General features: G+C 34.6%; 1 protein-coding gene across 1 annotated transcript in view; it reads right to left on the reverse strand.

Moving 5' to 3' along the window:
• Nucleotides 1-6765: 6765 nt before the first annotated feature.
• The window catches only part of LOC126979118 (uncharacterized), a 55083-nt gene continuing 35063 nt past the window's right edge, over nucleotides 6766-26785 (reverse strand). The window contains exons 5-9 of the mRNA XM_050828330.1: nucleotides 17517-17672; nucleotides 15309-15452; nucleotides 12464-12603; nucleotides 10801-11047; nucleotides 6766-10316 (exon numbers count right to left, since the gene is read on the reverse strand). Coding sequence (XP_050684287.1) covers nucleotides 10173-10316; nucleotides 10801-11047; nucleotides 12464-12603; nucleotides 15309-15452; nucleotides 17517-17672 — 831 coding nt within the window. The 3' untranslated portion in view covers nucleotides 6766-10172. The remainder of the gene's footprint in view (nucleotides 10317-10800; nucleotides 11048-12463; nucleotides 12604-15308; nucleotides 15453-17516; nucleotides 17673-26785) is intronic.

Consider the following 26785-nt stretch of genomic DNA (forward strand, 5'->3'; position numbering starts at 1 on the left):
CTGGTTTTATTGATTTCTCCTTAGATAATGTATTCGTCTAAATCATAGGTTCTCAACGTGGGCGATAACGCCTCCTTGTGGGCGTTTGAGACTTTTATGGGGGGCAGTAGAAGATCCAGAGAAAATTAGGGGGCATTGAGATGGCGCAGATGGGGCGTGGGTAGATTAAAATATAGTCTAAAAAGGCAAAAAAATACACGAAAATACTCTAGAAAAAAACATATTCTCAAAGTGGGCGGTGAGCAAAATAAGGTTGAGAAACTATGGTCTAAATAAGAGTCTCTTGCTGCTAGACAACCGATGAAAACAGGCCAGGCTTATTACTTTAGTGTGCGTAACAAGCTACGTTACACTCGCGATTTGTATGATACTTTGTGATAGTGTGCGCGCATTGCTTAAGATAGAGGTTAAATGTCAACCTTAGTCTTTTTCGACGTTTTCACATCTAGACGTATAAATGATTTAAAGATTTCTCCATGAATCTCATTGATTAATTATATTTTCACAGCGTACAGGATGTAACTTCCACGTGGATCTAGACGAAGAGACCCAAAACTGAAATAGTACATTATATATCGTGCGCACGAAGGTCATCCTGCACTCGCTTCGCTCGTGCGGGAACGACCTACTTTGCGCACTCGTATCCTATACTATTTTTCATATTAAGTTGCGCAAAGTTTGACCACTATAATTATTTTCAAACATTACCGCACGCTCAGCTATATTCCCGCCCGCTCTAGTCAACGTGTGGGAAAGTAGTACTTTGCGAACGCAAATGCATGCGCAAAATCGAACTTTGCGCACGATACCTGTGGATCCTCTAATCTAGAACAATTTTTTATGACATTAAGGGACGAGGCAAGACTTTCAGCTGATGGTAATTGATACGCCCTGCCCATTATGTTTTGTTGATGTTTAGTTTCACTTGCCCAGTGATAGTAATAATGGTTACATATTACTGCTTCACGGCAGAAAAATTCGCCATTGTGGTACCCATAATTTAGCCTACAGTATGCTAAGAAGCCTCCCACTGGTAGATGCCCGAAGTCGCATCCTACGATACCATTGGGTCTGAGATTCTTTATTCTTTTAATGCCCCGGGGAAGCACAGGGCAAAGTTTCTTGCCACTTCCTGCTCAACCTTTTCCAAAGTGGTGGTAAATGGTACAAAAAAACTCATTCATAAATAAATTTAATTTTTTTGTACTTAGTGATATTGATTTGATTTGTTGCTGCGCATGTTCTTATGAAACAACAGAAATAAAAAGGACGAGCAAATAAAACCCACAAATGATCTATTTTTCATCTAATTTATTGATTAATCATCAGCATTATACACATGATATGCATCAACGTCTATAAATAATACCAACCACCTGATTAAATAAGAAACAAACATTAAAATTGCTTATATTGAGCTACGTTGATACAACAAATCTTCCATCTTTGTCTAACACATACATCACAGTGATTCCGTTCCACTTTACAACAATGAGATATTACGCAACTGAGTGAAGGAGTAAGTATCTAGCATTTTAATTATTAGAAACTATTGTTCAAGCTGTGTATAGTGTGGGTAGAATACGCATTACATGTAATGCTTATGAGTTTTTATTAGGGACGTAAACAAGCAGTCATCTGACAACTTATGATTCCCTAGTATTTCAAGATAGTGTAAATCTATAACCATCTTGAAATACCAGTACATCATAAGTTGTTTGTGAGTTTTAAGGGTCGTATCCAAGCGTTTTTGATGATATATATATATTATCGTCACGAGCTTGGTGTATGTATAATTTTATGAATCAAAAAGATAAATCTCTCTCAATACTCCCGCTGAGATTTTAACACCGGTTGTTCTCAGGACTGAAGCATTTCTCTTCCGAACGCTCAGTAGATTCTGACATTTAATAAATTAATAAAATATATCAATTTGATTTATTCATCTGCACCTCTTTTATGTCTGTAAAAATTTCGAGCAATAGAACCAATTGAATTATGATATTCGGTAACTCAGTTATGTAAAATCCCTACATACTCTCGTACATTACCATATTAGCTAGATAGAACAAAGATTATGAAGAACAAGTTGACAAGTTAAATCATACATTATCGTCATACATAACATTTATAATCTGTGACAATTACAAGATAGCTATGTCGTTTTGCGGATGCAAATCGTACGAAAGATTCTATTTCTAGTTAGTAAACTAAGCTGAGAATATATAATACTCAAGAATCCATTATAAATTGATATATTCCGTTAACATTATTTGAAAACATTAGCTGTCGAGTCTATTGATTATACTAAAGATTTCTGGAAAAGTTTACTCTCTAGAAACACAATTAAAACTTTACAAACGCTAAAATGTAATCTATACCTTAAACAAATAACTTACGTGTATTGAACATTTTTATTGGTCTGCGCAACTTATGTAAACCTAAAGATGTAAGATATATTTGTAAGGTAAACATTAATTATTGCTAATGTTCTCTATAAAGCCCTGTACAATCTAATAACACACAACATATATTAACAATTTCATGGTAAGAATAAGATTTGAGAGCCGAAACTGCGGAAGACTTAAAGTTACACACAGTTAAGCTTAGATTTTACTTACGTAAAACTTAGTTCATTATACAATCTCGGCTCGTTTACTTAGCTCACTTATGTGATAATATCATTGTACGATAATACATTGTACAAACGATATTTTATTAAAAATAAAGAAGCCCGCTGAGTTTCTTGCGCCCGTTCTTCTCAGGTCTGAGTCATACAGTTGCGAATCGGTGATAGTTTTTGACGTTCAATAAGTGATTTTAAATCCTCATTTTAATAAAAATATTTGAATTTAATGCATGAAGCGATATGAAAACGCTGCTAGACTTCTAAGTAAGCGCGTAGAAGGCCAGTCAAACTAACTTACTAAACGTGTACCTATAAAATTTGATAACCGAAAACATTTACCAGAGAGTGGCTCATTTGCACAGGATGCCGGCCAGACTATGGGTACCACAACGGCGCATATTTCTGCCGTGAAGCAGTAATGTGTAAACATTATTGTTTCGATCTGAAGGGCGCCATAGCTATTGAAATTACTGGCTAAATGAGACTTTAAAACAACTTACGTCTCAAGGTGACGTGCGCAATAGTACGGCTTGTGCCGCTCAGAATTTTTGGTCATTTACAAGAATCTTGAGCGGCACTGCATTGTAATGGGCAGGGGGTATAAATAACCACCAGCAGCACGTCCCGCTCGTCTCGTCCCTTACTGTCATAAAAAAATTGGTACGTGGCGAGCGAGGATCGAACTGGGGGCAATGAGATTAAGGGTAAACGGTGACGGAAGTATACTAAATTAATTATTTTGTCGCCTTGTCGTGGAAACTGTGTATAACATTAAGTCATTAAAATAAATGAGACGCGATAATTAGGCCGATAAACTAGCTTACAACTAAGACAAGAGGCTAACATTGACGTATAATAAACAACTAGACTGAAAAATACCTAAAGCAAAACTTACGCGTCAATTAGGTGGAGTTTTAGGAGTTTTGGTTCAGTTATGTTTCGACCGCGCTTTGAATGCAACGCCACGCAATGACAAAGAGTTCAGTGAAAAACTGTCCAAATAACAGCACACCACACACACTTCAAAAGGATGGAGTGTCCTACTTCAGGTAACTGCCTCTTTAAATTAACAAAATTGTGTAAATAACTTGACGTTTTAATCATAATCTTAAAGAATTACATTTCAATGGCTAAAAATGTTCTGGCTACGTGTTTGCGTCTTTAATTTGAATAAAAGTTTTAATGTTATCTGTATACGTTTATGTATACGTTTATATAACGCCGCTCAGACATTTTTTTACGACTCATTAATAGTTGATGGAAATCTAGTTGTTACTTGTACGTCATTGGAGGCTAAGCAGTACATTTTATATACGAAGAATGTCTAACTAAGCATTTGGAAGCACATGCATTGTTTTATCTAAAATCTGAAGTATCAACTATAATAATTGCATATAATATCTACCTACTTGTATCGAACTAAACATTATAATATGCTTTCTATATTTAACATTAATTACATTTATATTGTATCTGTATGTGTTGTTACTTCAGCTTTTAGCGGTTGAAAGAAACGGATAAAAACGAATAATAGATAAGTCTATCATTCGAGGAACAGACATATTGTGTTCATAAGTAAAACATTACTAATTATTTATATTTTTTGTTTTATATAAGTTTTTTAAAAAACATCACATAATATCTATAAATTACATAAAATTTGGGTGCGGGTTTAAAAATTTACAAATACACGGAATTCAACGCTTTGAAACACGTGGTTAGTTAAAATATTTATCTTTTAAAGTCAAATATAAGTAAGTTTTATTTTATAATTTAAACTAACTGAGAGCTATGATGGCGTTTTTCATTAAATAGTGATACGACGACTGTCGATTTATTATCGATATGTCCATACATTGCTGCATTTTTTCCAGTTGTTTACAATATTCTTGGCCAATAAGCAGCAATGTAAAACATTTGTTCAGTTAAGGTTTGATTAGGACAGTGACAGTTGACACACGACTAAGTGTGCTTACGTTGTCTTTAAGCACACATCTGAGATGTGTCCTTATATGTGTATAGAACTTTTGGCCTGAAGGGCGCCGTAGCAAGTGAATGTACTGGGAAAATGAAATTTAAAATGACGAGCGCGATTGTAGTGCCGCTCAGAAGTTTTGGATTTTTGAAGAACCCTGAGCGGCACTGCATTATAGAGGCCAGGGCGTACCAATTACTATCAGTAGACCATCCTGCTCGTCTCGTCCCTTATTGTCACAAAAAACGGACGTCATTGCCAATTGTAGTTGAAATTTATAGGGAATTCATTAGCGTGTATATCAAAACTGCCATCATAGCCGGCCGTTAGTGTAATGAAGAAAACTGACCAAAATATCAACAAGAAGAGCCGGAAAAGTGCACCTCTCAGAAACACTTCTATCCGTTTTGTATCTGTGATTATATAAAAGATATAGAATAATTTTGAATGAAGAAGGTACGAAAATAAGCTCCATTTTGATTTTCGCGGCCCTGTATTGAAAGTTTTGCTGGTAGAATACTACCCTGTAACCAGACTATGTGCGCTTAAAAATTTAAATTAAAAATCAGTATTATGAGGGTGAAGAAAAAAGATACAAGATAATGAGGTGAATTAGTGGTCATACCCAAATGTAACTCTAAATAAAGCTCATATTTTACTTATAGCTATTTTAGTGAATATACTGTAGGTACTTATATAGAAAATATATAAGTAAATTAATAATATTATTCAAATAAATATTACGATAACTACATTGCAATTCCTAAAATATATAGGTAATAACGAATATAAATTTACATTAAGATTAATATTATTTAAAATATAAAATGCTATTTTTTCTGTCGTAGTGACATTATTGACGACCTCTTGCCATAGACCACAGTCTATGGCAAGGGGCAAATTACTACATCGGTCAGTCTCCTTGCGTTCATAGTTCAAACGCGACTTTAGCGCCACCACGCGATGTATGAGTTCTCTGTCAATAATATCGTACCGAAATTTCGATGACAGTCATTTAAATATTAGTAACCCGAAGTGAACTTTACTCAATCCATGTTTTAATAATAATATAATAACATTATTTACGCAATGCCACAAAATGCTAACATATTCAAACATAAACATTAAATCCTACCAAAAATAACATAAGTAGGTAATTGACGATTCTTATAAATATAAATAATACAAAATAACTATATACGTTTTTTGTTTACAATGTTATAATTGACAAAATTAATCAAAATATGAACATTATAGTATATAACCTATCTCTTTAAACTCCCGCCTATTTTTGGAGTTTTTATTATAATTCTAAGGTAGTTGATCTGCAGACATACCTACATTCGACTACGAAAGGTGCAAATATTTCTAAAATATATAATATATTTATAAACCATACATTACTTATTTATTATGTGCCATAATATACAATGCACAATTAACACATCAATGTATCGTATTCACTTAAATATTAACATAACTGTCTGACAGTATCACTATACATCAAATTCTATGCATTTGCTAACTATATTCACTTTGGTGTTATTACGCAGTTCAAGCGCTAAGATAATTTTGAACACGTTAACTAAAATTATGTTTTAAACATGGACGAACAAGGTTTAAATTAAGGCGATTTTACGTACACTTTTGTGTAAAACACGATGATTTCTTAGGCCTACTTGAAGTGTAGTTATTTCACAGTGCTAATAATAATATTCTCAATAGAATTTTCAATAGTTTGTAAATCTTTTTTATTGAGTTCTGTCTTTACATCTCCTACCATCAGCCTTCGAAGTAGTCAACAATGTAGATAGGATAGGATATTAAAACCAAAATTACTCATACAAGAAATATTGACGAAGCAAAATAAAAAATAAATGTTAGCACTTTCATCTTTTCACCACCTTGCAATGGCATTCATAAGGCACATCCCATTTGCTACAAATACTCAATACCGGTTTTTAGGTTATGGAACAAACGAATTCTACATAAATAGTAACTGATAATTTAAATTATCGCATTAAGTATTCAACCAATCGACATATTTTTCCAAAATGGAACAGAAAAGGAATATTATAATATAGTACGTAATAATATGTAAACTAACAATATTATAAACAGGAACGTTTGTGTTTTTATTTGTATGTTTGTAATGTTTTTTTTTCCGATTAGAAAGCTGCATCTTCACTGAGTGACATAGGCTGTATCACAATAAAAAAAAAATAGGGATCGCTACTAAAAATGCAATAATATAACCCAAGGTGTGAATAAAAAAAATTGTCATAAAAATCTGTTATCGCGTGCGCTGCGGAAAGTATTGATGAGAGAACAAATAATGTCCTACTGTATAGAACGTATCAATATCTACAAAAAACACCGAGATACCATATGTGCAACCATTGTAGATATGCCACTATAACTTCTTTTTTACATTGTAAAAGTAATAATAAATAAATTAAATAAATAATTTCATTTTCAAACTTCATTACCGAGAAAACAATAAATACTCCTACCTGCCAACTCAGTAATGCTTACAGCAAGAACTAGTATTATATACATTTAATAATATTTAAAAGGGTATATTATATTCCGAAATTACTATCTTCCTGATGTAGCGCATTACCGTATAAATGTGCCTACCTCTTTCGAGATATATGAGTGAGTGAGTTGTTAAAAATAAAACTCACCATGACGTTATTACCAGAAAAACAAAAGGGTTCAGAAGAATACAACGAATAATAATAATCAGAAAGAAATCTTAAATTAAAAAAAACTCAATATATGTTCTATTATTAATAAAAAAAAATTAAAAAAAACTAACTAACACTCATTTCTTTTTCTTTTTATCTAGTATTTTTAAGACCTAAAAGGAGGAAGGAACCTTGCTGCTGTCGACAGGTCGATTTGGTTACCTACTGAAAATCAGAGTTGGAATTAGGGTTATCCTAATCTCAATCCCAAATTTGTTTTTTTAATGAGAATGCCTTAAGACACAAGCTAAAAGCCACATTAGAAAAGCTTATGTCATCATGAGATGGACTGTCTTATGCTCATGTGATTGGAAAGAATCTACAGCTTCAAACCGGGATAAGAGAGCACAGAAATGACTACTCAAAGGCTAACGATAGTAGTTTTTTGTGGCCGGTCGCGACTCCCGCGCTTGAAAATGTTTTAGTGGTGTGCCTTAAAACTATGAAATATTTTATCATAGCATATTAACTATATATATAATTTATAATAATTTATTTTAAATTAGGCGTTACTTAACGGAACTAAATAATTATTTAAAATGTTATGAATATATTTTATCTGAGTGCATCGTGTAGAGGCGAAACAGTAATTGTCAAGATAGTTTCAGCAGGGTTTCACAATGTTAAAGATTCTTCGATGCAGGTTACGTTTGACCTACTGTAAATGAAGAATTTTGACTTTGACTTACTCCATAGAGTATGCATGGCATACTATGACGACGGGCAGGTGGTCCTGGGCACATCCTGTATTATTAACACAAATTAGATTTTACTCTCAATATATTCATAACATTATAAATATACGTTATAAAATAAAATATTGTTAAAAAGAACCTCATCGCTTGAACATTGTATTACTTGGATAGTATAATTAAAATAAAATCAACTCACATACGACATAACACTTTACACATCAGTTAACAATCATTATTGTCTGTTTAAATCTATTTTATGAATTATATATTATTTAAATATAAATTCGCAACTAGTATAGGCAGATTTAACATATAGGTTTACATTATACATTCATTGCTATTTATTTAACAGTTATATTACAGTGCACTTTATAAAATAGCGGTTTCCACGAGTAGTTAATGGAATACTTTTTATAATGCAATATTCCACACGATATTTCTATAGTATTTATTAATCGTCGAACCGAGATTGGTATTTCAATTACTGATTCCATTTCAGTAACAGCTGATATAACTTATAAAAGATTAAAATTATAATACATTGTAGTTGTCGTGAGTTCCATAAAACATATCTTCCTTTCAATCTCACTGTATCTTGAAATTAACAGAATAAGCAAATATTATTTAACACTTGTTATTATATTATTAACTTTGTTGATATTAGCAGATCTTGATATTAGAGAGTGCATCTTAATAATAATAGAATTAGCAAATGCTATTTAACACTTGTTATTAATTATTATTACCTTTGTTAATATTAGCCGCTCTTGATATTAGAGAGTGTATCTTGATATAAACAGAATTAGCAAATATTATTTAACCTTTGTTATTAATTATTATCACCTTTGTTGAAATTACCAGATCTTTTTTGATGGTATCAATTACGAATGTTATAGATCAGCGATATCTGTACTATATGGGCATAGAATTATGGTTGCCATATTGAAATGCAAATAAAGGATCATCCTGAATTAAAAAAAAGAGGTATTATGTATATAATACTCGTATGTCGTGTTGTGATTACCCCCTGTTGCATGGGTCAGTCTAGCCATGACTATGTTGTGTATAGAAATAAACCTTATGTTTAAATAAATAAACCTTATTAATATCAAACGTGAATTAAATTGAAACATCATTACTTTTTGTTAATGTCTCATTAAGTAAAGGCTCATGGTTGTTATCAAATTGACAGTTTTGCTTTTCATTGAACTTACGTAAATTGAAAACATGTTTCCACAAGCGCTATCAATCGCAATGTCAAATGTCTCAAACTGATAGTCTGTTTGATTATGATGATTATGAAATTGCTTTATTTAATATAAAATACAAAATTCACAGCCTTATACGCAAATATTTGTAAAAGCACGATCGAAACGTCTACTGTGATAAGTCTTTTCTTTGGTCTTTTCGACTACTGAACGTTTTTAATTGGAAGCTAAAGGAAAATTGTAAGTTCTCATGGTTTTCATCAAAACTGTCAATTGATAATCGACTTGAAACGCGTTAAAAATAAATCGCAGATTAAATATGTAAGCTTCGTTATTGCTTCAGTGATAATAAGGATATAATAAAGATATAAGGCTGCATTTAGTGCTCGACCGACGGTGAGCGCTGACGTCGGTCGAGCTTAGCGTGTCCCCGTACACGATAACAGAAAAATTTATTGAGTGTGTACAATTGTGAAGAAAAATGAATCCAATTTAACCTCTTTAATATGTGCGTGCGGAAAAGACGGAGAAGACAATATCATGTTTACTCAATTATTATAGAGCGTCATAATGAAGGAGAAAATTATACAATATATTCAAACATGCTAGAACAAGAATTTTTGATTACGATGTTGCTAATGCACGTACGATCGGCTGCTCGGTCAGCGTCACACGGAACGTATAAATTTATCGCCATAGCGCGTCAGCTGCAGCGGACCGACGAGCTCGACCGAAGATTTCCGTATGTGCGACGTAGCTGTACGCGCGTAGCAATTCATCAGCTATGTTTTCATTGTTGTAGCTACGCTTGACCGACGTCAGCGCTGACCGTCCGTCGGTCGAGCACTAAATGCAGCCTAAGTGTGATAACTTGTGTTGTATTCTCCCGTCGATCGCGAGTAAGAAAGAGTTCGACTAGGATCGGAGTTGTGCTGGACTTAGAACTAGTTCACCGTCGGGATCGCCAGCAAAAGAGACGTTTCGGGGCGGCGGCCGTCTTGCAGAGTTTGCCGTGTGAAGAGCTGATGCAGACGGGTGAGGTCGACTTTGAGGATTAGCCTGAAAGTGGGAAAAAAATAATTGAATTCAACTGTTGTATTAAGAATATACAGATTATGTCTAATATGCCTAATTTCATGTTAGATATTACATTGTGTCAGAAGAACTATACATCTATATATAAATCTCTAGGGTCTCTATATTTTTTTTCTAACTTATTTTACTGTTTCTTAATTCTGTTTGTCCTTCTATACCTGAAGAACTTATTATTATAATTTCGGAAGTGATAGATTATATCATATTGGCAAATTTATACATTCAATGTAAATAAATCAAGTAGATATGGTCAGTCTTATTTAAGAGGGTGCAGCTTAGGCTAAACAAATTAATATTTTCGGTGAATAGCTATAATTAGTAACAGAGAGTCCAATGGGAGGCTAGACTTATGTGTTTAGAGCGTTGAAGTTACAGACGTATTTTAACAAAAGGATGATAATAATTGTCCCAGATCTAATATTTTTTTTATTTGCCTTAAAACACTTACTTGCTGTACAACAACAGTGTGCGGTTGCGGTTGTGGTTGTGGCGATGCCTGCGGCTGCGGTTTTATCGGTAGCGCGTTCGCAGTGCGGTACCTCCGCAGACGCTCGTCCTCTTCCCCACTTGAAAGGCTCGACACGTCGCAGGAAGACGCGTCGAGGCGTCGCGCGGGCGAGCACTGTGCGGGGCCAGACCGCCCCGCCCTGCACCCCGCTAACGGCATCTCTTCGCCTTCCACACCACCTGACAGTCTGGAACACCACACACATGCTGCACCAGCCTAAACACATGCACGGATTGGATACGACCGGACCATCGGACGGTCCGGTGGGCGTGTGTGGACGACCTGCACCAATCGGTCCACCGTCTTATTCAATACGGTCCGGACGGTAATAATAATAATTTTGAGCAATAGACAATGCGATATACCGTCGAATATGTTCCGCGTCCGATGGTTCAGTCGTACCAAATCCGATCATGAATTTATAGCTTAATATTTTGACGAGACCGTTAGCCATTACTTCAACTGACGTTAAAAAAGGAGCAGCTGAGAAGAGATCAAACGAACGTACGGGTCACTTGATGTTAAGTGATCACCACCGCCCACGTTCTCTAGAACCCCCGTAGGCACGTGGAATCGGTATTCAGGGCGAAATACTTCCCGTAATAATTGCTTGGCGTTTGATATCCACATCATATCATGGTATTAAATGAAAGGGTATAAAAACTCGCACCTCTCGGGAAACGCCCCAGCACTCTTAGCAACTAAGCCAACCATCCTAATGTCCCCACAACCAGAGAGTTGAACAAACCGTCATCCTGCAACGATCCCGGAACAATCCAGCATCGTTCATAAAATTTGGTACAAATGAGGTGAGACAGATCACTTTAAAATAACAAATTTATTTATACATCACCTACTAAAAGCCGAAAAGTATACAATCAAAACATAAAATGTTATGATTCTAAGATTATAGTACTTATAGGCAAAGAATATGTAATAGTACTAGTACGAAAGTCTCACTCCGCAAAATCATTTAAAGAAATAAGGACTCTTGCAGTCATACAATAAGGTGTAATTCAGATCGCAGAGCGCTGCCAAATTACATTTTTATTCACCTACTAGTTGCCTCTCTTTCTATCGCGTGACTCTTACCTCTTCTACGACATTAGGGTTATCTTCTTTACCTAAAACTGTACTTACCTACTTTTATACTACTACCTACATTAGTTGCAGATAGTAATGTACCTACGCGTTGGAAAACTACAATATAGTCAAAGCAAAATTTCATTACAATAATAATCACTTTAAATTAAATTAGTGTATGAGCGTGTTGAGGACGCTTAAAAATTTAAATTTGGATCGCAGTGACCTTTAATATGTTTTACTCTATATAAGTTTGTCCATTTTTAAAATATCTGTCGGATCTGTGAAATAAGATCGCTCGTGAGTCCCTACTGAATGGCGATACCTACACGGGGAGTGTGACAGGCCTGGTATATGTTAAATGACAATAACTATATTATTATGTTGCTTGACGTTATGTGGTTATATACCTGTTACTTAATATCTAATAAAAAACAATTATGTAATCCAATATATATCTTAAGGGTCTATCTTAATATTTGACTTGGCAATTGTGTCACCACGCTTTATATCAAGTTACCTTCTGTTCTCCTTGTGATTGGCTCGCCGTTTGCAGCATGGCTTGGCGCATACACAGAACATAATACGAAGCAAACAGCAGGCCAGACCAGCTATGATGAGCGACGGACCCACTAGCCTTAGAGCTGGAGTCTTGAAACCCTGAAACAATACAAATAGTTTGTTATATTTCTCTCGGGTTCTGTCCGAGCACTCGTAATAAACTTAGCTAATCGTGCGATTGACACATCAACTGTCAGTCTTGGTATGCTTTGTTCAACTCCCAGGTGGTGCTCCTTCTACAGGATCAAATTTACAGAATATAGCCTGCTCAATTCCAATAATTTCTTAGCAGATTAAAATAGCAGGTGGGTGAAAATAAATATTATTAATAGCTTCGCCAGCCCTCGACTTTGGCTGCGTAGAATTTACTCAATCCGCCATCGAATTCGATTTTTTTCCATAATAAGGACCATCCATAAATAACGTCACACTTTGAGGAAGGAGGAGGGGGGGGGGGGGGGAGGTTCTGAACCAAATTTGATATTGTGTGACAAGAGACAAGAGGATGAAAAGCTTTGTGAGATGCTAACAAGAATAATGACAATATTAGACAAGTCTCAATCTCGCCGACAGGTAGGCTTTCGTAATAACTGGTAATAAAATAAATGAACTGGTAATCAGATAAGTCATTGAAAATGTAATGAGTCCAATCAATCACACTATATAGGTTTCGTCTATAAAAGTAAAGCCTTTAACTCGATCAAACATAAATATATTTGTGATTCATTATATGAACAAGGGGTCCGCAGTAAATATATAAATTTGATAAATAAAATATACACCGGTAGCACGGCAAAAGTTAGGTTGGAAACAGTAGTTAGCGAATTTAAGATACAAAAAAGGGTGAGACTAGGTGGAAACTTACGAAGAAGAACCAAACGGGCAACAGGCACACATAAAAAGTGGTGAAGCAGCCGCCCATGGAATTCGCAACAGCAGGGATCACGAGATGCGTTGCCGGCCCTTAAGGTGGGAGTTCTAATTTTGAAGGTCCCTAAGTCGTATCGGTTCGGGAAAACTGCAGATGGTAATTCTTTTAACAAAGTGGCCGGGCGAGGCAAGAAATTTCTTGAATAATGCGTGGTTGTATTTATACTGTCTGATTTTTTGCCTACGCTACTTTCTGTAACGGTGAAAGCTGATATATTGTGACAATTAAGTGTATGCTTTATCTGGGGGCAAGGTAGTGCCGCAAAGTCTAGAAAAAAAAGCGGCAATTCAGGCTTCGTAATGGATAATAATGATGACGATGATGTCCTCCCAGACGTATCCGTCGACGGCGACACCCTTAGCTCGTTTTCGCCTGGGCTCTTGCATGAGCGCGAGCATGACTCGCAAAACCAAATTTTGTTTTGAAGGTCCTATTGCAAGAAGCGCAGTAAAGAGACCCACTTGAATAGCGAGTATAGTTGTAGGAGGGCTTGGGTCAAGCTTTTCGGATCAGGCGTTTGGCGTCAAGGTCTTCAAGACGGAAACGCTCAAAGTTTTCTGTACCTGTGTTGACAGCAGTTCGCCACTCCGACCTCTGCGTTGCAAGCTCCTCCCATGACTCACTAGACATGCCAATTGCAGTCAAGTGGCGGTTTAAGACATCCCTGTAACGCAGAAACTATCCTCCAGGTGTTCGTTTACCTGAGCTAAGCTCAGAGTAAAATACCTTTTTTGGTAATCTGGAAGACTCCATGCGTACAAGGTGTCCACAGCAGCGTAGTTGGCCTTTCATTAGCATACACTCTATTCTAGCGAGCTTAGCTCGACGTAGAACCTCCGAGTTTGGCACACCATCCTGCCATTTCACCCGAAGAATCGCCCGAAAACACTTCATGTGGAAGGTATCAAGACGTCTGATATCTCCCTTGTAAAGACACCAGGTCTCCGAGGCATAGAGCAACAATGGTAAGGTTATGGCCCTGTAGGCAGCGAGTTTTGTGTGGAGTTTCAGGTCATGTGATTTCTCGCTATGGCGATTCGCGCAGAGATCTCAGACTCGAGACGATTATCACTGCGCAATAAACACGGTATATTTTAAATTCTATTAAATTTGAACTAGTAGTTTGAAAATTATAACTCGTCAAAGTTTCTTAATTTTGTCACTCACTGACTGGCTGACCGATCGTCAGAACAACAGACATGGATCCAAATAGATGCCGCGAGTGTATGTACTTCGCGGGCCAAAAAGAGGAGCAATGCTCTTACGTTGACGCTTTTATTTTATTTTTTATTATGATTTATAATACATTGCCGATTTTAGTAATAAGCAATACCGACTATTGATGTACTGAAAATGTCAACTAACGATGAGTTGAGTGGCTAAACTTTAGGCCAGTGCATCGACTGGCATTTTTAACGACGTCACAGTAGGTACAAAAAAGGGCACGCTTGGTTTTCATACAGACGGAGGGATTTGCGTTATCTACTTGGATCTATGTCTGTGGTCAAAACTCTAAGACACTTCTTACAGACATAGAAGCTTCAAATTTAGAATAGAATTATTGTATAAATCAAGAAAAACCTAAAATATTTCGCAACTTCAGTTATGTATTCTAGATACACCAGCTGCAGAAATAACTGTAAGATGATATAAGGTAAGTTAATTACGTAATAACTTATAAGACAGAAGGATTCTTAAGTAGGGCCTAATAAATTGACAGACTTGGTAGAACATGGATCATACATCTTTTTACGGCAGAAGGAATGAGCTGCAAGACTTTTTTAGAAGATATGTTTTGATGGCATTAGAATTTATTGACAAATGCAATACTCTGACAAAGTCGTGGGTGCTGTATATTATAGTTAATGCTCACCTTGTCTCCTGTGCCAACAAAGTAGACCACGAGCCCCACAGCCAGGATGGCCAGTCCTGCGTAGAGGAGACGAGCCACTCCCCATTTGTCTCCGGGATTCTCGTCGCCATCTGACTCCGAGGACCCGTACGACGCATCGCGCACCTTTATTTTGAATATAACTACTATAACACAACGTGTAACTCAAGTCAAACATAAGCCGAGTTAATAGAGAAAATAATGTAAATTGGCCTCGTCTGAATCATTCTCAACTTGGTCAACTACTTTGTTCTACTGCAAAATATATACAGCTGTGTCTCGACGTCTAATCTCTATATATATAAGAGTGATGTTCATTTGAAAATGAGTTACACTACGTTACGTACGACAAACGAACATACGGAACACCTGGTGTTAATGGATCACCGCCGCCCACAATCTCTTCCAACACCAGAGGAATGACACGAGCGTTGTTGGTCTTTAAGGAAGGTGCACGCGCTATTTTTGAAGGAACCCATGTCGTATCGTTCCGAAAACACCGCTTAAGGAATATCATTCCACAACTTAGTTGTACTTTGAAGGAATTTCGTTGGAAACCGCACTGTGAACGAACGCCGCACATCAGATGGTGGGGATGATATCCCAATTGGTGGCGCGTAGTGCGAGAGTAGAATTAGGCGGCAGAAATCATGTCAAACAGGTCTTCGGAAGGTAAGTAATAAAGTTTTGTTGTGGCATGAGAAGACCAAATGCGTACAACTGATTTCATGTAAATAACATGACATAATACAGGCACCGATTTACATTTGAATGAATAGGTACGCTCGCTGACGCCGCGGGTAGGAGGGGGGCGTGGCCTTCTTTCATACGTACCAATTTTTTTTCTGTCCGATGGCCGAGTTAAGTCACTACTTGTAGAAATTTTACTTATTATGGCTACTGAACTTAAAATTAGTAATAATGTCACAAAATCTTTATGCCATACGAAGGGCAGAATACTAGTCGAAAGCCAGTATTTTTACTGCTGTAATTGCAAGTGCAAACCGGTTTTCTCTTTATTTTAGTTTATTTTTTCTATTGACGAGGCGTAGAAAGTGTCTTAGCATGACCGTTGACATGTTTAATCAAGATTATAATATTGGTTTTTATGGGACAAACGGCCGTTCCCAATATAGTATATACAGATAGAGATAGATAAATTACTATAAGACATTCTTATCGTGTTACATTGGGACGCGTGGATTGCAATTTCCATACAAAGTTCTATCGCTGGTAAGCTATACGTCGTCCCATTGGCAGACAACGTGTACGGATAAGTTGAGTTATTGTTGATAAGTTTATTGGGACAGAAAAGTCAACGATAGTCACGATTTTTATCTCAAGTAAGAGATGAATGAATATTGGGGACGGCCGTGAATGCATTCGTCACCATCATGTAACCTTTTTTGTATCTTCTTCTTCATATTTTTATTCTGTGCTTTAAACTTTCGTAACGGTCACACTATTACACGTTAAATGACTTTGATTTTTTTTTAATCTACGGCTACATTGAAAACAACTTCAGCAAACAGGTAATGCGTTTCTTATTAAGGTAAAGGATGTCTCTAACTACAAGCTACTACTGGCAAAGTACTTCAAGAATAGTAGCTTAAAAAGGTGGGATACAGAAACTTAATATATCTAGTGGATTGGTAGGTAAACATCGTTGATCAGAAAGTCAAAATTTTAATAAAGTTTTTTCAGCTTTTAAACTAAATTGAATTTAATAACTCCGAACTTTAATTGAAAATAAATGACTTTTATTATTTTTATCTACTCGCGTGTTTCTGTTCACCCCATTTTACCGCTATTTTATCACAGTGAAACCACAATACAAATCGCCAAACCCAAGCCAAGCGCTACAACTAGTGTAACATTCTTCATTGCTGTGAAAGAGAACACTCATTAAAAAAGTCATTTCACTTTAACTACTTTTTATCTACCCGCATGTTTCTGTTCCATTTTACCGCTTTTTTAGCTAATTGAAACCAGAATACAAATCGCCAAATAAAAACCAAACCCTATAACTAGTGTAACATAGCTGTGAAAGAAAACTTTCATTGATAAGAAATGACTTTTACTACTTTTTATCTAACTAAAACCATAATACAAATAGCTAAGCAAAAGCCATGCCCTATATAACTAGTGTAACATTCTACGTTGTTGTGAAAAAGAACTTTCATTGGGTACCCGGTTGGTTCTGTGCCACTTGGTTCTGGGGTCGCGCCGAGCTCCAGGGTGGTCTCCGAGGACGGAGCAGCGTCGTGCCGCCCCTCCAGCACCGGCGCCTCCGCCCCCTATGGAAAGCGCTGCGGCTTCTTGCCACGCTGCCCGACCGGCAGCGCACTGTGACATACAAATCGCTTTAAGACTTAACTTTAAACGCACACTAAATCTTAATATATATAAATTACGTAACACGTTGTTTGTCCGCGATGGACACCTAAACTAATGAACGGATTTTAATGTGGATTACTTCATGGAGTGCAGTTTGGTCCAACTTGAGAGATAGGATAATTTTTATTTCGATTTGGACCCATAATTATTTTTATTTTCAATATTTGTTTTGTATGGACATAATATTTTCTATGAGAGAATTTAGTGACGCATGGTTTGACAGTTCCGCTGTGAAACAATTTCACTATTACAACAGGGAGCATATTTTAAGAGATAATTCTTGATGTTTTCAAATATTATTGACAAATTCCTATACAACAGTATTTTTTTTTACTATCTACAGAACAAGGTCTGTCGAGTCAGCTAGTTAATAATAAAATAAAAGACTTACTAGTTTTATTTAAATTATGTAATGGTATCTGGTTTACACCAGATATATTACATCAAATTGATTTCAATATACCCCGCCCCGGTGCAAGGCCTACTTATCGTGAATTCTTTCATCTTGCTATTCCGAGAACTAATATTGGTCTTCATTCCCCACTGTAGCGCTCTATGAGATTATTTTATGAGCTCCTTAATAATAATTTTGATTCAATGGATGTGTTTGGGATGTCGGTGTTACAATTTAAAAGCCTTTGCAACAGTGTTATTTATAATAGTGTTTAATTATATATATATATGGTTTGTTTTAATCATATCGAACAAAAGAAATAATTTGTATTTTTAAAATTAATTAACCTTTAAAGTACTTTGCGTTTTTTGTACAACATTATTTTTAATAATACAACAGAGCTGTACATACCTGTAAGAAAGCTATTCTGTTCATAATATATTGTTCTTATTTTAGTTTAGTTTAGAATAGCTTGTTAGTGTGTCTATAATAAATAAAATTAAAATAATCCTGGCCTGTTTTCATCGGTTGTTTAGCAGCAAGAAGCTATCTATATCTAGACGTATAAATTACATAAGATTATATCTTTATTACTTTCATGGGGCAATGCAGCCAATATCAATACAATTATTGTGCAAATAGCAAGGTTAAGAACATCGAGCAATTAGTATACTAGATAATTTAACATCATATTATCTGTCACGGACGAGTAAAATAAGAAGGACTCCGTGTCACCTTACATAACAGTGAGGCACCAAAACAAGCTGGTAAACGTGTAAATACATAGCCCCACGCATACATTTACACTAATACAAGCCGATCGGCCGCCATTATGAGATTTGCCAACGTCTGTGACTGATCAGTTTGCGTAAATTAATAATATTTTAAAAATACCGTCGTGCGTTGTTTAAAAGTATAAAAACAATACTATAAAAGTATTTGTGGATATATGATTATTTAAGGGAGAAAAAATTATGTATCACACACACTAGCATAAAGGTGCTTCACTTGCTAATATCACGGCTCGGAGTCCTTCTTTTTTACTAGTCCGTGATTATCTGTATGATATGCTGGTACAGAGTGCAGCCAATATTAATACAATTTTTATTTTTTAGAAGAAACTGGTGTTGGGGCAATTCAACTGTTAATTAGGTATAATATTTTTATGCAACACAGCATATGCAATGCTTAACAGTTTGGGGTATCCATAAATGGTATACTTCTATGGGGCAATACTGCCAATATCACTGGCAATTAGTTGACGTACAAACGACTCGCTGCTATATATTCAGCTGTGAAATGCAGCCAATTACAATACAATTCTTGTACAACGGCTAAGAAAATAATGCAATCAGCTGACGTACGCAAGACTCACTTAGTGTACTTTAGTTGCTTTCACAGAAGTATATCCTTATGGTATACTGCTATGGGGCTATACAGCCAATACCAATACAGTCCTTGTGCAACGGTTAAGAAGATCGGTCAATTAGATGACTTACGGCCGGTCCCAATATACTATCTACAGTTCGAGATAAATTACTAACTTCTAGTGTCAGTAATTAGCTGTCAATAATCTGTAGCTGTGCCAATATACCCGATAAGTCATTCTTATCGCCTTATATTTACAGTTTCTTGAGATAAGGTGAGTTACCGTGGATAAGTTTATTGGGACAGAAAAGTCAACGATAGTTACGATTTTTTATGTTAAGTATGCCACAACCGGAGAGTGGCTGAATATTGGGAATGACCGTTAGTTTACCAGTTACTTTCACAGTATTTTATCTTATGACATAATGCCATGGAATGCAGCCAACATGTTTCAAAATTTCTACCAAAACTCGTCAAAACATCAGAGAATTAATTAGATATATCTAACGATGTAAAAATAAATCGCGGCTGAAATCCAACTGTAAATTCAGAGCGTTTAAAATAAAAAAGACAAATAGCATATTGTGTTATATTTATTAAAATAATATTATAACAGATAGAATTAGTGTTTATTATTAGTGTTTAGTGTTATAAGAACACTATAACAAGGTCATCTGTAAACAAAATTTTTCTGTGACCTCCCATTTAGTACTTCAGTGATTTTACCACTAATATTTTATTAATTTTTAAAAATAGCTGGAAACGACATTTAATTAATTTGTGTTTGTTTTTAAAGTAACGCAAAATGTTTACAAAAATCGTGTAGTGTTATGGGACACCGAATAGCAACGAAGTTCCTTATTATAAAAAGTTAAATTTTACTGATTTATTAAAAAAAATGGGCAGTCACCACTGGATTCCACTGTCTAAAATAAAAAAAAGTGTGTGTATACTGATGTATGCAGGCAAGAAGTTATACTTCTTTAGCGTAACAAAACAATTACTTAAAATTATTTATTCGTCGTGCTATTCTAAGTTTGTAGGAAGAACAATATTGTAAAAAAAGGTGAAATAAATTATTTTTTTATTTACGACTACGGCTGTATTGGCTTGAACCCTTTGCTTGTCCTAATAATGGATGAAGAAACCAAAAATGTTAATTAATATCGCAAACGTCAGAAAATCTCTGAAAACTTTTATTTTTAGATGTCGTTGTGCGCGCATAGTCCATTGGCATAGTCAAAGAAATTTATCTTCAATAACAATGACGTTCTATACATGAAAAAGGTATACATAATGTACATATTTTGCTTTTATGTCGATGTAATTTTGCAGTTATAAACATATTTAAATAATAAAAATAAACAATCAATGTAATTTATCAGAAACGTGTCAAATGTTAATGATTGTTACTTGTCAATTATTTATATATAAATTAAATGATACCCGCGACTTCGTCCACACACATGACAAAACTTAAGATTTATCGTTCATAAATTTTTTAAAATTATGTTTATATTTTACCTGCTGAGAAAGTTGGAAAGATATAAAAATTCTAATTAGTTATTCATTTTAAACTATTCTTTCTGATTTCTGAACGGCACATCAAAGGGCAAACAAAATTGTAATTTTACATTAATTCCGATCACTTTCATGTTTATTCACCTTTTAAACCTTCCCTGGACTTCCATAAATAGTTCAAGACCAAAATTAGCCAAATCGGCCCAGCCGTTCTCGACTTTTAGCGAGACTAACGAACAGCAATTCATTTTTATATACAAAGATATATATAGATGTATAGATAGATAATAATAATCTTACGTTCCGGACGGTACGGTTAGGGTACGTCGTTCCAAAATAAACGAATATTGTGCTTATTTTGCAATTGCAATATTTTTTCACATCTAATATCAAATAAATAATATTCTCCGATGAAATACAGTATTTTACTGTTCGCAATATGACATTGAGATCGACCTATGCTAATTTGAAATTCTTCGCATAGGTAATCATTATGTAGGCTTGATTTATTGTTAGAAGGCATCATTTAGCTTTATTCAACCGGGAGTGGCACACGCTATTAAAATAACATACTTGCTATGGGTAATATCATATAATATACAAATTAAAGGTTATTAAGGTCTTGGCTCCGAACATGATTTTGTCCCATTCGGTGTACAGTCCCTTGGTCCGTGGGGTCCTAGCACTATGAGGTTAAGGTTAGCCGACATCACAGGAGACTGAAGAGCTGGCAGCTACCTCGAACAAAGAATTAGTCTAGCTATTCAAAGGGGGAACGTTGCCAGTATCTTCGGAACCTTGCCTAAGGGAACCATTTAATAATATATTTTAGTTATCATATTATATTTTTTAAGGTTTTTAAGATTTAAATTCTGTTTAAATTTGTAATTATTAATATTATTTATTTATGTGCCGTGAAGCAGTAATGTGTAAACATTTACTGTGTTTCGGTCTGAAGGGCGCCGTAGCTAGTGAAATTACTGGGCAAATGAGACTTAACATCTTATGTCTCAAGGTGACGAGCGCAATTGTAGAGCCGCTCAGAATTTTTGAGTTTTTCAATAATCCTGAGCGGCACTGCATTGTAATGGTCAGGGCGTATCAAATTGCCATCAGATGAACGTCCTGCTCGTCTCGTCCCTTATTATCATAACAAAAAAATGTTAGTTATTCAATGAAATGTGCATCTAATTTAATGTAACACTAACAATAATACTATGTCATATTAAATGGTATTGCAGTATATAATAAATATGTACCCAAAATTAATGAACGATGCGGGATGCGAACCGGTGTTTTATAATTTTCCTTTACCTCATGTTAAACTTCTATGATTATTACTACTTTTTTGTGTTTTTTAGTCAATTTCCTAATATGCAAATATTGGGGTTGAGCAGGTTATCAACTGTAAAGTAGATCCTGTAGATGAAGCCGCAACCTGAGAGTTGAACAAAGCAAACAAAATTTTATAACGGTACGTCACTAGAACGGTTAGCTTGCGGCCGTTCCCAATATTCAGTCTATCTCTTACTTGAGATAAAAATCGTAACTATCGTGGACTTTTCTGAGATCTGATGCCTCCCACTGTTGGTAAAAGTTTAATATAGTTTTCTTTCATTTAAAATAACGTGTACATCTAGGGATGCCCGACAGATGTCATAACTTAAATTAATCTAAGTTAAGAGTTTTTTTTTATTAATAAAATCTTTAATTCATTATAAAATAATATTTATTGTTAGTTCCAATACTTGAATATTTGTGTATGTACCTACATTATTTGTATCATTATAATTATTGAGCCTGCTTACCGCTGCCGTATGTGTGAGAGAAAGAAAAACTAGACAGTCTGACGCCGTAACGCGTTACGTTACAAAGCGGCTTCAATAAGAAGTTGTCACTTCAAGAATGTAAACAAGAGTACTGGCAACGTTTTATTTGCCATTTTGTTCTCAATCAAAGGGCTTATTTTATCCGAAGCGGTGCCTTATTTTTATTGATATCATAATGTTTAATTAAGCCGGTTTAAACTCCCGGTTCACCGATTGGAGGTCCTTCGTTGTGAGTGTAGTGGGTTCGCGATAACGTATTCGTAGCATGAATACTGATGAACACTGAGTAAAGCCGATTTTAATGAATTAAGTTAATAATTTCTCACGAAAGTTTTAATAATTTAATTGCTAACTGACATCATAATAAAAAATCAAGGAATTCATTTCGAAAAAATATAAAACTACTAGTTGACGCGACAGTCGTTGTTCTGTATATATAATAAATAAAATAATGTTTTTATATGAATTTGTCAATAATATAATATCATAACACAAAAAATTACTTCGTAAAATATGCACCCTGCTGTCGTAATGAAATTGTTTCACAGCAGAACTGTAAAACCGTGCGTCAACAAATTCTTTCATAGAAATTATTTATGGACACATTAAAGGAAAAACAAATTCGTTGTTTAATTTAGCAGCATTTTCCTATTTATTCACCTTTTAAACTAAAATAATTCAAGACCAATATTAGCCAAATCCTGCCAGCCGTTCGCAACAGCAATTCATTTTTATATGTATAGATTTACCATTACAGTTCAAACTTGATACGACTCATTCTAAGTGTTAAAGCACAGTTATGTTATAGTACAAGCCGTACCATCTAGGTACAAGACACAGATTAAAGATAATAGGCAACGAGTACACAAGGGTTATATTTCCTGAATAATGTATTTACTTCCACTGCGGTAATCGAAAGTGACGAACGAATTAAAGCTATTTACAATTAAGCCGATTTTCCGAAAGCTGAATTACTTTAATTGCCATCACAAAAGACATAAAAAGGCATAAAAAGCATTTATTTTCTCAAAATTGATTCCTTTAGAATTCTTTTTGATGTCATTTCTAATAACTACTAGATACTACTACCGCTTCGGAAACAAATGGCGCTTCAATGGCTCTTTCCAACATAAGGAAAGGTAAGTCGAAATGTATAATAAACTACGTTTTAAAAAACTGACTTCTTTTATTTGTATGTGCCACTTATTGATAGATTTTAAGTCGATGCCAAGCCCTAAACAAAATAAAACTTAGAGCGCTTTTGCACTACGTCCGAGCCAAATCCGATGGAATGGGATGACGGAAGCCGGATCTAGTGCAAAAGCTACCTTAATAATAGTTCTACGACTACTCAGGCCCTTGTTTTCACGGGTACGGATCGGACTCTGATTGGACGTAGTGCAAAAGCGCTCTAAAGATTTTAAACACAATATTAGTTACTGTAATTATTAAAGATGTCTGCCCACTTAGGTTGTTTTGTTCTAGACGAAGCTACTCAAAGTTACGCGTGGAGAAAGTACGTAAGTAAATAAGGTACCTCTATTACATTTGGCTTGGCACCGACTTCAAACCTATCTATAGGTGGTAATAACAATAATATTTTATTAATATTAAGTCGCGTTGCTTAGGAGGTGTATTAAATTAAATCTTTCTTAAGTTATTTTATACTTTTTAGTTTTTGAAGTCAGTTTTTTTTAAATGTAGTTTTTTTATTTTTACTTTTTAGTTTCTCCAATCGGTTGCTCTGGAAACTTATAGTAACTAGTAATAGTATGTTTTTCTCGATTACATCAGGTATCGTCCTCAACTATAATATTTCGTTGTGTTATTTTGACATATATTAAATAGTATTTTTTTAAGTAGCAATGGGTAGGCCTACTACAGGTGCCGCGCGCCTTAAAAATATAGATCAGACTCGGAAAAAATGCTGTTGGGAACTCATTTAAACTCATTTTATTATTTCAAGATCTTGTGAGACAATGAAATATCACGAAGAACGTTTTTTTGTTATGTATGACAGGTAACCTAAGACCCACTTATCGGGACACGGGTTAGTAATAATAGATAATCAACCTAAACAAAAACTCCTAAAATAGTTATACACAAAATAAAATTACATCGTAAACGTAAACAATAACATCATCCACGTAAACATCAATGTTCATAAAAAATGATTTTATCATGAAAACTACTGGGCCAAACTATGTGAAATTTTTATGGGTCCAATGCCAACTATTTCGCATCAAATTATAAAAGAATCCCGTAAACTAAACTAAACTAAAAAATACCGATCGAATTGAGAAACTCCTCTTTTTTGAAGTCGGGTGAAAAGAAATAATATAACAGAAGAAATAAATAAAAGTGTGCAGAGTCTAACAATAAGGTGCAAATACTATTTTGAAATTTTTTTAGGCTTTTAAGACATAATATTTGAAATGTTAGGGTGACTAGCGAAGTAATGGTGCGTAAAATTACCTTTGGAGGAATTGTGTCGGTCTGTAAGGTATACTTTTGCTTACAGTACCCTCCTGGCAGATTTTTGTTATACTATACTATAATAATCAAGTAAATTAACCCATTCCTCCCCACTGTCCTATTTTTAAGACACCATATTCAACATTTTTTTACATGTTAGGTCGTTTAATTTTATTGTTAATGACACAATTCGTATTCCACCACTGTTTTTCCGATGAAATGTTTTTTATCTGCTGTAAAACATGTATTTAATGTATATTTTTTTTGGTGCCTCATAAAGAACCATAATATTATGCTGATTTTATATATCATTATATAAAAACCTGAAACAACTCCAATTTACATAAAACGTATTCATAGACCGTACAGGTCTCAAATATATAAAAAATGAAAATATAAACAAAACATAATTTAAAAACTTGTGGTAATCTTTCAAAATAAGCCGTACTTCAAATATCACACTGGGGATATGTCTATACAACTATATTGGTGTAGAGATGAAGATGCACACGTTCAATAAGTAATTATTGTTTTGATAAAATTAAATCCTTCTTACATTTCAATGACAACTCATGACAGCTTTCAAAATATTATATATATATATATCGCCTATTTAGCGATAAAGCTAATTAATCCTTCCAAAAGTTTCGAATATTTGAATCCAATTTAGCTGTTGATGAAATAATCGTCAAATACTTTGGTCACCATATTGGGATCAAACAACTTATAAAAGGTTCCAGTGAGGGGTGGCTACAAGTTTTTGGCACTGTGTGGAGTCAGTGCTATAACATTTTATATATAGGATTCAATATATAGCCATATTCGTTAATATGGAAATAACAACGTCATATTAAAATGTGCTTACATAAATGAGTCAATATTTTAAAATGTGCGAATGGTATTAATGAATTATAAATAGAATATAAAATAAAAATAATAATCAGTCAAATAAATATGCGGATTCCCAGGAACATTTTACTCTTTCATCAATAAATAAGTATAAAAGAGAAAATCAAGAACCTGATAATGACCACCTTATCTGTAAAAAGTTTAAATTTTTTTTTTCTGATGAATAATAATATCAAAATTTAACATTATATCATTCTTTGTAAAATATATAAAATCTCACTTGATTAAATAATATTATCTATTATAAAGGCATTCTTTTATTTTTAGGCAGAGAAAATGGAATTTTGCTCAAAAGATGGAGTTATACCGTTAGCGTTTTCGAGAAAAAAAATCGAACAAAGCGCCCCAGTAATACGTGAGTGCTTATTTGGTAACAAGGCTTTGTTTAATGTAATATATTAATGTTTCTGTTAATTAATATATTAGTATATAGATAATTCCTTTTGTTAATTATTTAAGTTTTTGTTAAGTTAATTATTATTAAGTTTAACTTCAATCGCGCGTAAAGATTACACGCATACATTTAAATAACACACTTTTAAAGGATTAAAACGCGTGTAATTGTA

This window comes from Leptidea sinapis, chromosome Z, assembly GCF_905404315.1.
Source record: "Leptidea sinapis chromosome Z, ilLepSina1.1, whole genome shotgun sequence".
Taxonomy (NCBI): Eukaryota; Metazoa; Arthropoda; class Insecta; order Lepidoptera; family Pieridae; genus Leptidea; species Leptidea sinapis.